At 41.5% G+C, this 13071-nt stretch overlaps 2 protein-coding genes across 2 annotated transcripts in view; one reads left to right on the top strand and one right to left on the bottom strand.

Moving 5' to 3' along the window:
* SLC36A4 (solute carrier family 36 member 4) overlaps window positions 1–7461 on the bottom strand; it is a 51421-nt gene extending 43960 nt beyond the window's left edge. Inside the window, exon 1 of the mRNA XM_025893775.2 lies at window positions 7221–7461. Coding sequence (XP_025749560.1) covers window positions 7221–7272 — 52 coding nt within the window. The 5' untranslated portion in view covers window positions 7273–7461. The remainder of the gene's footprint in view (window positions 1–7220) is intronic.
* Window positions 7462–7544: 83 nt separating this feature from the next.
* The window catches only part of DEUP1 (deuterosome assembly protein 1), a 196766-nt gene continuing 191239 nt past the window's right edge, over window positions 7545–13071 (top strand). The window contains exons 1-2 of the mRNA XM_073887152.1: window positions 7545–7926; window positions 8033–8160. The gene's annotated coding sequence lies outside the window, so the exon portion shown is untranslated. The remainder of the gene's footprint in view (window positions 7927–8032; window positions 8161–13071) is intronic.

Below are 13071 nucleotides of genomic sequence, written 5' to 3'. Positions count from 1 at the left end.
TGTCCTTCCCTGGGTTATTGCATACTGTCGTGTCACTGTTACCTCTCTGATCTCATCTCCTACCACTCTTCCCACTGCCCACTCCTCTGAATGTTCACTCCCTGACAGAGAGGTAGAGGCAGGGAGAATTGTGTTCCTCTTCTCTCCTGGAACCATTCCATTGTAGAAAACAGAAAGATGCGGATATGGGAGCAGTTAGTAGGATGTTTTACACTGAATGTTTGTGTCCCCCTAAAATTCATGCGTGAAAAACCTATCCCCCAGTGGGATAGTGTTGGGAGGTAGGGCCCTTGGCATGTAATGGGGGTTAGATAAAGTCCTAAGGTGTCCTTCTAAGAAGAGTACCCTTCTTACCCTGTGAGGACATAGCAAGAAGACGGTCATCGGTAAACCAGGAAGAGGGCTCTCACCGGGAACGGAATCAGCTGGCATTTGCTCTCGGACATATCCCTCCCTCAGAACCGTGAGAAAGAAATGTCTGTGGTTTAAGTTGCCCAACTGAGGGTATTTTGTTCTAAAAGCCTGAGCTGAGTAAGACACAGGAGCTGCCTCTCTTGGCACAAGAAACTCTGAAGGCTTGCCTTTTGATTGGCCAGAGAAGAGAGCGGTGGCGAGCACCAAGACAGCCTGTGCACATGAGCACCGCCGGCAGCGCACCCTGCGGGGGCTGTGCAAGCACATGAACCCACCACAGCCTTCTCAAGAGCCTCTACAAATGGGCCATCACGGCGTCTCCCCAACATCTACTGCCAGGAGCCCGCCATCACAGAAGGTCTGTATCTTCTGATGGAATGTACTTGTGCAAGAGGTTGCCATCCTTTTCAGTTCAGTTCCACAAATTTTAACACCCAAAATGTGTCAGGCACTCTGAGATGCTAGGAATAAAGCAATTCCTACAACTAACAGGAATTCTTGCCCTCGTGGAGCTCAAATTCTAGTAAAGGAAAGAGACAATAAGTAAGTAAAATAGGGAGCATCCTAGGGTTAAATATTCAGAAGGAAAATAGGGATTGGGAGGGAGAGCCTGTAGTTTTAGTTAGGAGAGCCAAATTAGGCCTCATGAAGAAAGAAGGATTTTAAAGAAGACCCGAAGGAGGACAGGGTGGTGAATACTGTGGATATCTGGGGGAAAAGCAATTAGGCTGTGGGAACAAGAAAGGCAAAGGCTCTGAGGATGTAGAGAGCCTGGTGTGTTTAAGTAGGAAGGAGGCCAGAGTAACCAGAGAGAACAAAGAGGAGAGTATAGGAGATCCGAGGTAACAGAGGGCAGATGGTACACGCTTTGCAGACCATTCTGAGTGACAGGAAAGCCACCTACAGCAGTGCTGTACAGCAGAAATATAACGTGAGCCACAGACATAACTTTTTTTAAGATTTTATTTATTTATTTGACAGAGAGAGACACAGCGAGAGAGGGAACACAAGCAGGAGGAGTGGGAGAGGGAGAAGCAGGCTTCCTGCTGACAGGGAACCCGATGCGGGGCTCGATCCCAGGACCCTGGGATCATGACCTGAGCCAAAGGCAGACTCTTAATGACTGAGCCACCCAGGCTCCCCCTAACTTTTTCTATTATTTACATTTTTAAAGAGGGAAAAACAATAGGTAAAATTAATTTAATACATCTTATGTAACTCATTAGATCCAAAATATTATCATTTCAAAATGCAATCAACATAAAAACTTGCTAACCAGACATTTTACATTCTATTTTTCATACTAAGTCTTGGAAATCCAGCATGTATTACACTTACAGCAGATTTTAATTTGGAAAAAACATATTTCAAATGCACATGGAGCTAAAGATGATCCCATTGGACAACACAGCAATAGAGAGTTTTGTGCAGAGGAGTGATATGATCTGATTTGTATTTTAACCAGGGCCTACCTTCTCATGTGTAAATGAGAGTAACTTCTACCTCACAGAGGTTTTATGGTAATGAAATGAGATAACATTCAGGAAGCACAGCGCCTAGTCCTTGGCATGTAGGTCATCAATAAATCCTAGTTTTCTTCCCCTTCCTACACAATGATAGATTTTTTTAAAGATTTTTTTATTTATTTGAGAGAGAGAGAGAGAGAGAGCACACAAGCAGTGGGGAGGGGCAGGGGGAAAGGGAGAAGCAGACTCCCTGCTGAGCACGGAGCCCAACACGGGGCTGGATCCCACGACCCTGAGATCCTGACCGGAGCCGAAGTCAGACGCTTAACCTACTGAGCCACCCAAGTGCTCTGGGAGATTTTTTTTTTTTTTTTTTAAGATTTATTTATTTATTTTTACTTGAGAGACAGTGCATGCCCATGCACAGGGTTGCCAGGGGAAGGAGCAGAGGGAAAGAGAATCTTAAGAAGACTCTGTGCTCAGCACAGAGCCACTGCAGGGCTCAATGTCACGACCCTGAGATCATGACCTGAGCTGAAACCGAATCAGATGCTTAACCAACTGCATCACCCAGGCGCCCCCACGAAGATATATTAGAAGCAAATTATGCTGCACAGGATTTTAAATGTAAATCTTTGACAAGAAATTAGTGAATTTACCACCAATAATTAGTGATTATGAGCATTTATGAGCTACAAACTGTGCTATAATACTGAGTAGACAAAATGTGTTATGCCAGCCAGAAGGAACTAGAGACTAGAGGAAGACACAGACACTTAAAAATCTAACATGGTAGAAGCTTTAACAAAGTTAAGAAGGTTTGGAATAAAATTAGAACTTTTGTGCAACATAATTAGAAGTTACAAAATACAAAATACAAAATTTACATTATACACAAAGTCTATTATTTGTCAACGTCTTGCTGTAATTTTTAGCCAAGTACTGAATTGGCAGTTCTAAAAAGTGCTATGTGATTACTATAGGTAAGAATTAACAATGTTTTATAAGATAAAACTCTATTAAGCAATGGATATCAAACTACCTAAACACAGTTATTTCTATTTACAAATGGAAAAATTATATATGAATAAGAGACACTAGTTTCATTCAATATTATACACCATATATGATATACCATACATATACATTAATGGTGCATAAAACTGGAACATTCTTACATTAGGCAGTACGTGTATGATCTCCTATACTGCCCAGACAATTGTCTCAAACTCAATCTCCTAACCTAAAATCAACCTAAATTTCTAGTTGTAGTTAGAATTAAAGAAAATCACATTAATTTAGCATTGTCTTGAAATCTTAAAAATGTTTATCCTTTCACCTAGTAATTCCATTTCTGACAAGCCAGGAAATGGAAAAAAGGATTTCTGCACAAAGATGTTGATTGAAACATTATTTATGTTGAAAATTTGGAAACAACCTAACTGTGCAACAATCAGGAAATTGCTAAATTAACTACAGGACCTCCACTTTATAAAGTATTACACTGACACTAAATTATAGTTTTGAAGTCCGAGTGAAACAGGGAAAAGTATATCATGCTGAGCGTGAGAAAGCTGGATAATCACAGTATGAATTCAGTGATATTTTTAAAAGTTAATTTAAAATGGAAGCAAGGAAATATATCAAAAATGGGAATAAGAGGTGCCTGGGTGGCTCAGTCAGTTAGGCACCCAATTCTTGATTTCAGCTCAGATCATGATCTCAGGGTCGTGAGAGTGAGCCTGTGTCAGGCTCCACGCTCAGCACCCAATTGACTTGAGGTTCTTTCCCTCTCCCCCTGCCAGCTTTCTCTCATGCTCTAAAATAAATAATTACTTTAAAAAAAATGGGAATAAGTTGGGGTGCCTGGGTGGCTCAGTCGTTAGGCTTCTGCCTTCGGCTCAGGTCATGATCCCAGGGTTTTGGGATTGAGCCCCGCATTGGGCTGCCTGCTCCTCGGGAAGTCTGCCTCTCCCTCTCCCACTCCCCCTGCTTGTGTTCCCTCTCTTGCTGTGTCTCTCTCTCAAATAAATAAATAAAATCTTTTTTAAAAAAAGGGAATAAGTTAACAAGGATAGAGATGTACAATGGGATCATGAGTACTTTTTACTGTCTTTCTCTGGAAAATGCAAAAAAAAAAGAAGAAAGAAACATTACTTTTATAATAGCAAAATACAGGAAATCATTTATATTTTAACAGTGGAGAAACTAAAACAAAGTAGAAATAATTTCTTTTTTAATACAACATAATGTAGCTATCTAAATCTACAAACTACTTATATATGTAAGATGGAAAGTGACTATCTTATTCATTTCTGAAGTGGTAAAAACATGCACAGCAAGAAACCTTCCAGAGGTCCCCACTACCTATGAAATAAAGTGTAGTTCTTAAGCTACACAAATGGTTATTTGTGTAGCTTAAGGAAACCTGTATCTTAACATCTCTACCAGTCTTTTACATAGATATCCAATTTTTTAAAAATCCTTTTTAAATTAAATAATATTTGGTCATGTAGAAAATCAGAATATATGTAAATAAGCAATATTTTTGAAATTAAAATTACCTCACCACTCAGAAATAACCACTGGTAACATTTGAGAGTATACACAAATACACTCACCTCCTGTATGTTCTCATTCAGTCCCATCTACATGCTGATGACTTCCAAATTTTTATCTCTAGACCAGACCTCTCACTAACTCTAGAAATAAATCTAATTGCCTACTCAATATCTGTTTGAGTATCCTCACAACATGGCAGCTGGCTTCCCCCAAGTGAGTGATTCAAAAAAGAGAGAGCAAGGCACACTGTCTTTTAGGATCTGGCTTTGAAGTCACACATTATCACTTCCACCATCATCTATCCATTAGAAGCAAGTTATTAAATCCAGTCCACATTCCAAAGGAAGAAATTAAGTTCTTCCTCTTGAAGAGACAAACATCAAAAAATCTGTAGACATTCTATAAAACCACCATAACATCCGAGTTGATGGCAATTTCATTCTTCCAGATACTCAGGTCCCTGGAGTCATCTTTGCTTCCTGTTTCACTCTCAACTCTTACCCAGTCCGTTAGGAAATCATGCTGGTTCTACATTCAAGTATATCCAGAGTCTAACCACTTCTCTCCACTCCCGCTCCTACAAGCATACTTCTGTGAGGAACAGGTACATCTCTTTCTTGCATTTCAGAAATACCCATCTGCTTCTACCTCTGCCCCTTACAGTGTAATCCTTTTAGAATTTAAGTCAGATACCCTGCAGCAGGGGGAGAATGGCTCCCCATTCTCTCAGAATAAAAGCCAAAGTCTTTACATGACCTCCAAGACCCTACATAATCTGGCCTCATCACCACCTTGATCACCCCACTTCAGCCATCTTAGCCTCTTTGCTATTTGTCTTTACTCTAGCTGTTCTTTCTGCCTGGAATGTCTTTCCCCAGATTTCCACTTGACTAGTCCCTTCATCTCTTCCAAGTCTTTACACAAACCTCACCGCTTCCATATGATCCATCCTGACCATTTTATACTAGAACTGCCCAGCCCCCACCGACTTCTGATTTCTCTTACTCTGCCCTTTTTCCCACAGCACTTCTCACTTAACATAATATATAACTAGCTGATTGTCTTTACTGTTTATTGTCTGCTTCCTCTTGCTAGAATACAAGCCCCACAAGAATAGGAATTTTGATCTGTATCAGATATATCCCAAGTGCCTAAAACAGTGTCTGGCACATAGGAGAACCTTGCTGAATATGTGTTAAATGAACAGACATAACTTTTAAGAAATAATTTGGAACCTTTTCTCAGTGAATAAAAATGTATATGGTAAACATCCTCCCATACTACTTTTAATGGCTATTCAGTACATGACTATATGGCTATATCACAGTTTACCTAAACATTTTCCTTTAACTGGACATTTAGATAGTTATCAGATTTTCTCAACTACAAATAATGTAGTGAACATCTCTTGATGTAAGTGTTACATGACTTACTTCCTTGGGAAATATTTCTAGAAGTAAAATTGCTGGGTCAAAGGATATGTGCATTTTTAAGGACAAATACATTATACTGCTCTTACCAGCAATGCATGAGAATGCACATTTCTCCACATCCTGAGATGTGTTATTAGTGAACATAAAACAGTCAGATGAACCTGGGTTCATATCTGGGTTCTGCCATTAATTAACTTAAAATTACTATAATGAGGATAATAATGGCATCTACCTCACCCAATTGTGTTAAAGATTAAAGGAAACAATGCATATGTAAAGCACTTAGCGTGCTGCTTGACACAGAGTAAACAGTCAATAAAATGCTAAGTTTATTTCTACCATTATTATGACCTGAAAGAAATTACCGGCAGAGTGCCCTGCCCATTATTACAGGAACGCCAACCTATTAGTTACTATAATGAAATGTTGCTTTAAAACTCAACTTTTATTTTTTTTTGAAGATTTTATTTAAAGCTCAATTTTTAAAAAATCATTTAATCATTCTGCATCGAATTAAAAATATTCCTAAATATAATGCATATAATTGGGCGGAACAATGACGTGACTACCCTGACCCTTGCTTTTGTTTTCCTTTTGACAGCAGGAAACCACAATGTTTTTGCACTCCCAGTCACCAGGAAGATGAGACCAGATCAGAGGAGAGCAGGAAAACAAACTTGGGCAAGTGAGCTAGCTACAGGTATGTCGCGTCCGGTCTGGTAGGCACGTCGCGCTTGCCACTCCGGGGATGGCACAGGGTAAATGAAGGGTTCACCTGGGACTCGGAATGAGGCTGTGGCGCATGAAAGCCTTCAAGCATCACTAGAGAAAACGGTGAGAGTCACAGAGCAGGCTCTCGCTAGCCTTTGACGTGCATACACAACGCACCCCAACCCCAACCCCCCCACACACACACACACTCTCGTGTGCGCGCGCTCCCATTTGATGCCCTTTGTAGGCCCCGCTTGTCTCCTGCCCAGCTCCCTGGTCAGCGGGGTCCTGCGCGGGTGCGGTCCCGAGGTCGCTCGCCTCCCGAGCCTCAGCTCACCCCAGGTTCCGGGTAGGTTTGCTCGGCTGGGTTTTCAATTCAAACCCGTGCCAGACCCACGACCCCAGGGACCTCGCCCAGAAACACCCCGTGGCCACAGGAAAGCCACCCGCGACTGTCCGGGTCCGGCGACCAGCCGCTCGAACCCGGATGCGGCCGGGCCACGCGCGTGGGGAGGGACGGCGGCGGCCCGGCGCCAGCACCCGCCTTCCCCCGCCGAGGCCGAGCGCCGGCCCGAAGTCCGGGCGCATCCCGCGGGCTCGCGGCCCCGCGCCCCGGCCGGCACGCAGCACCCACCGAGCTCCTCGCGCCCCGCCGCCTCGGCCGCCGCCGGCGCCGCCGCTTCCATCTCTCGGAGGTCTCCAGGACGCCGCCGCCCCGGAGCGCGCTCTCCCGCCGCTGCGTGGCCCGCGACAGGCGGAGGCCTTCCCAGCCGAGCGCGACCCACGCCCAGCGCCCGCCTCCCGGCCCCAGGCACCCCACCGGCGCGGCGAGGAGCATGCGCAGTGGCGCGGCCCGGCCGGCCGCGGTGCTGGGGCGCCAGGGCCCCCCTGGGGCTCGCGGGGTGCTGCGGGCAAGCGGCATCAGGGCAGGAGACCCGAGTGAGGGAAGGCGGGACGGAGGAGGGCGGGATAACCTGAGAGAAGGGGGCGCCTTGGGATCACCGGATGGGACATTAGAGCTGGCGGGGACCCAGGCCTGTAGTTCCCCGGAGGACTTTAAAGGTGACCACGAACTTAAATTTGAGGAGCGCATCTATTTGCAAGGCTTTAGCATTCTGTAAGGCACCTGGGAGAACGCAGAGGAGGAGGGGATTGTCCCCTATCCGTGTTGGAGTTCTGACTGTTCCTTGGTTATCCATCTTTCTGTGTCCCTATTTAGAGAGATACAGGATGCACTCACATTTAGGATTTAATTTAATCAAATAGTTTCACTTCAAGGAATTTTGGAGTGCCCTCCAAAAATACTTGACATTCACCTCAGGGCTGAAAGAAAATTAAGGGTAAGAATAATTATACTGATGTGGTGTCAAATATTCTTAAGCACTATATATATGATTCTGATGACAATCCTGTGAGATAATTCTAATATTTATATCCATTTTACAGATGAGGGAACTAAGCACACAAAGCTAAGTAACTCGCCCAAGGACGGTGATCTAATAAATGGGAAAGATGGAATTCTATCAGCAGCCAGAGCTGGGGCTCTCAACCAACATACAAAACTGACCTTTCAGGTGTGTACCAATTAATATTTGATGAATCAATAGATGAAGCAAGCTTTTGGTTTGAAAGGAAAATATCTTAATTTTGAAAATTCTTTTTTTTTCATTTCATAATTCTTTAAAGTTGGAACACTAGACTTTTTCTGTTGGTCTGTTCCATTTCAATGGGGCCTTTTTAGGTAAGTCTTTTTTGAGGGGGGAGTCTAATTTCTAAGACCACTGATATAAGTACATAGTGACGGTATTAAATATTTAAAATTCTGAGATTAAAAAGGCACACAGTTACATAATAGCTACATATTTCCTCCTGTTGCATCCTTTGTATGTTTTACTAGCGATAATGATGATTTGCCAAAACCATTTGTTTTCCCTCACATCAACCCCAATCACTCACACATATCCACAAACAAACCCCAAAGAAAGATTTGATATGTCCCTGACAAGTAATATAGATGTAGGGAAGATAGAGAAAGAAGAATTCTATTCTAGATCATGGCTAGAGGAATAGTCCCTAATCTGCATTGATGGAGCACTAGGTTAGAGGTGAGTGGGAGAGAAAACAAGCATTAGACGGGTAATTGTCCGCAAAACTACCCACTGTAAATGAGAATACTTGGGACAGTGTTGTGACACAGGAGCATTATTCTTTGAGTGCTAAAAGGGATCAAAGCCATTGTCCTCTAATCTCAGAATCAGGAAAGCAGATCTGGGAGGGGAAAAAAAAAAAAAAAAAAAAAAGCCCTGACCTGTAATACAGGCCTGGGCTTTTCTGAAGAATCCTGGGCTGAGGCAAGCAGCTAGACTCCGTCTCACTCAGTCTTTGCAGAGTGATATGGAGATAAGGCAAATGATAGAGATGATTTTTAAGATTCAAGAAAATTACAGTTTTCATATACCACTACTTGCGAAGATCCTTACTGTCACTTCTACTCCAGGTCTTATAAATTGGAAGAGTTATGGGGAAAAGCTGTATAGGATAGAGACATAAAGAATCTAACCATTTGAATGGCAACCCTGGCAACTCCTTTCTTTCCTTTCCTCACTTTAACTTCCTGGATTATATCCCGATTATTTCCTCCCTTGTAACTATGACACTTTGTTTATATCTCTGTTATAAATCTTCTCCCCTGGTATTATAATTGCTTGAGTCTCATGCTCTACTGTGAACCCCTGCAGGAGAGAAGTCATATCTTCGTCTGTGTCTTTGGCTCAGTTAGGGCCTGGCAGAGTGCCCTGCATGTTACTACTCCCTCAAGAATAGGTGTTGAAAGTTGTTGACTCTAGCCTTATAGATACATAAAAGAAAATATTAAATATTTAGAAATATTTAATGTCTCCAAACACGTTTTACGGAGCCATTTCCATGTGCCAGGGACAGTGCTAGATGCAGGGGCTACAATGGCAGACAACATTAGTATAGGCCCCGCCATCCTGGATTTCATTGTCTCACACAGGAGAGTGCAAACGAAAAGAACTAAACAAAATACTGTGTGATTACATTGTGGGAGAAGGAAAGAAGGTGTTATTGAGGAACCTACTTGAGATTGGGGAGGCAGGACAGTCTCCTCTGAGCACATTTAAGCTGGCACTTCAAGGTAAGAAGGAGTTAGTTAGGTGTCTGTAGGAAAAAGAGCAGTTTTTCCCATTTTATGGGAAAACTTTCCGCTTTCCCCATTTTATAGATGGAGAAGTGGTGTGTTTTTGACATGCTGATTTACACCAGGGGACATCTAGATAGTGGCGTCTATTATACAGCAGTTGGAGTTGTAAAATTTCTTCATGTGTAAAATAATTTTACCAACCTCAGAGAGGTTCAATGAGATAAAGTTTATAAAGCATTAATACACTGCCTAGTTCATAGAAAGCATCAAATAAACTGAGTGTGTTAGTTAGGAAGGTTTTGTTACCATGGAGAGAGAGGCCAACTCAAACCAGCTTAAGCCAAAAGGAGAATTTAATGAGGATATTGAGATCCCTAGGACAGAGATGTGACTTCGCTCAGGAACAGCGGATCCTGATGCCTCTGAGACTCTATCTCCTTTTCCATTAATTGCCTTTCTCTGTGCAGCTGCTTGTGCATCTGTGCTAGTTTTTGCTGCAGAATTCCACTGCTTCTCAGGTTCATCTGGCAGCAAACATGGTTCCCAAGAACTGCCAATTTCTATATCTTATGGTTTAGGTGCCCAGAAAAATACTGGTTGCTTTTTCTCCGTTCCAATTTAAAATTTTTCCAGAGAAAAATTGTGATTAAATCACGTTGGATCAGTTCCCTACCCCAGACTAATCAAGTGAGTGGCAGAGAAAGTCATACATCATGGTAGGTACTGATAGAACCATGTGGATGACAGTGTGGAAAGGGGAACAGTTTTCAAAAGGAGAAGATGAGCATACCAAATCCTGGATGTCCACCCTACTTTGATTCCCCTCTATGTAAAATATTACTCATTATGTGTCTTAAGGCTATTTTACTCCCTTATGTTCTCAGTGGATATAGAGACAAGCTTCTCACCATCTTTTAAATAATATCTGCTTAAATGACTTCTTTTCTGTTAATGAGCTTAGGAAACATGATGACATAAACATGAATAAACATAAAACAAGAATAGAATGCCATAGAAAAAGAAATGGTTAGGGAACAGAAAGTAGATCAAAGAGACAAAAAGGAGGGAAAATGGAAAAAATAAGAAAATTAAAGGATCCATCCAGCAGATCTAAGATCTTAATTCAGAAATTTAAGAGCTAACAGGAAAAAGGAAAAAAAATCAAAGTAATAATACAACAGAAATTCTGAGTTGAAGGACATTTGATTAGAAGAATCCATTGAGTGACCAATGCAACAGATGAAACAGAACTGTGCCAAGACATACCATCATAAAATTTTAGACCACTGAGCATAATAGGAATATCCTAAAATCTTCCTGAAATGAAAAAAATAAAAGGGAGGGGGCTCACATTCAATTCCATACTAAAATTCAGTAGCAACATCAGAAGCTAGAGGATAATGGAGCATTGCATTACAACTTCTGAAGGAAAACATGTCCAGCTTAGAATTCTGTATCTAACCAAACTGTCAATCAAGTGAAAGGGCTTTTTCTTTTTTAAATTTAATATTTATTTTTATTGTGTATTTAAAGAATCAAATAAGACATAGCAAGAAACAAGTTCTGTCCCCCTTTTCAAGTGGCAACCACTCTGAACATTTTTGGTAGTTTCATTTGGTATTTATCTCCATATTTCTAAATAACATACTTGCAGCACTATTAATTTTTCAGTTTTAGAAACTATGGTCTCTCAAATATGAAAGTGAGAACTTAGTCTTTTACATCAACTTCATACAGAATGTTTCTCCCCACTCCAGCCACATCTTCAGAGTCGTAACACATTCTCCATTAAAGTCATATTTTTTTTTTTTAGTATTATGGCTCGCGTGTGCTTTTCACTGCCAAGGAAAATGGTGCGCTGTACCTATATTTCTTTTATCGATGTTTTGTTTTGTTTTGTTTTGTTTTTGTTTCTGTGGAGTACCCCTTCCTGGTAACTTCTGTCCTCCAGTTTGGACTAAGTGCTCTCCTCAGCCTTCAGTACAACTGTGATATGGGAACTTCCCTTTGGCATCCTCTCAGGATTCCTCTCTCCTGGGTTAAATCCCTGGTTTCTTGGATCCCAAGTCTCCTTATTTCTAGGTTTACTCCTTAATTTTGATAGAGCATTCCTCTACAGCTTTCTAAGGAAAGGAACATGAGAAATAAACAGAACTCTTTGTATAGAGCTTAGACAAAGCTCTTTCGATCTCCCATATATCTTAAAACTGGTCCCTGCCAGTTACTAATTTTTATTAAGTCAAGCATCCCAAAAGTCATCTATAATGTGAAGTGTATTATCTCTATATTCCTATGTTTTCCCCATGTGTAGTTGGGTTTTCTTTTTAAAGATTTTATTTATTTATTTTAGAGAGAGAGAGAAAGAAAGAGCAAGGGAAGGAGCAGAGGGAGAGGGACAAACAGACTCTGTGCTGAGCACAGAGCCCAACTCAGGGCTGGATCCCATGACGCTGAGATCATGACCTGAGCTGAAACCAAGAGTCAGATGCTTAACTGACTGAGCCACTCAGACGCCCCTTTCTGTAGTTGTATTTAAGGCCAATCAGCCCTATGACTAGAGAGACAACAGTTGCAGAACCTAAATTTTTAATGACTGGGAAAGACTGAATGAAGCAGATTTTCTAAAAAGTCCTTTGAAGTTTTATAGTCAAAATAAGAAGGAACCTTCTCATTAAGAATTCCTGACCCAAAAGAAACATGTTTAAAACATATTAATTTACCCAACCACCACTCCATACCTTTTTTATTTATGTGCAGAATTTCATCACCAATCATAAATTATAAGTCTTTCTTTTTTTTCATTTGGAATAGGAAAAGCTAAATTCTCCACACAACATGGCTTTTATTAAAAGCATGGATGGGGCACCTGAGCAGCTTAGTCAGTGAAGCATCTGCCTTCGGCTCAGGTCATGATCCCAGAGTCCTTTGATTGAGCCCCACATCGAGCCCCACATCAATTCCCACATTCAGCTCCCTGCTCAGCAGGGAGTCTGCTTCTCCCTCTGCCTACCACTCCCCCTGCTTGTGCTCAATCTCTCTCTGTCTCAAATAAATAAATAAAATATTTTTTAAAAAGCATTGAATTGAAATGCTATTTGTTTCACTAACTGACCTGAGGAAGTCTCTCTAGAGAAGAGAAACACTCCAGAGAAAAAGGAAGTTCAAATTGAAGAACTGGTTGACAGAATTATATTTATTCCCAGACTTCCCCAGTAATTTGGAGCAACACTGTTAAACTTGTACTTGCAACATGTACAACTGAGCATACAAAACAGTGTCAGTGGAAAAAATCCTCTTGACAATAAGCAGACTGAAACATATT

This window comes from Callorhinus ursinus, unplaced genomic scaffold (genome assembly GCF_003265705.2).
Source record: "Callorhinus ursinus isolate GAN/ISIS: 27379988/994484 unplaced genomic scaffold, GSC_fseal_2.0 scaffold76, whole genome shotgun sequence".
Lineage (NCBI taxonomy): Eukaryota > Metazoa > Chordata > Mammalia > Carnivora > Otariidae > Callorhinus > Callorhinus ursinus.
The sequence above is the reverse complement of the archived record's forward strand: the minus strand, read 5'-3'. Positions and strand labels throughout refer to the sequence as shown.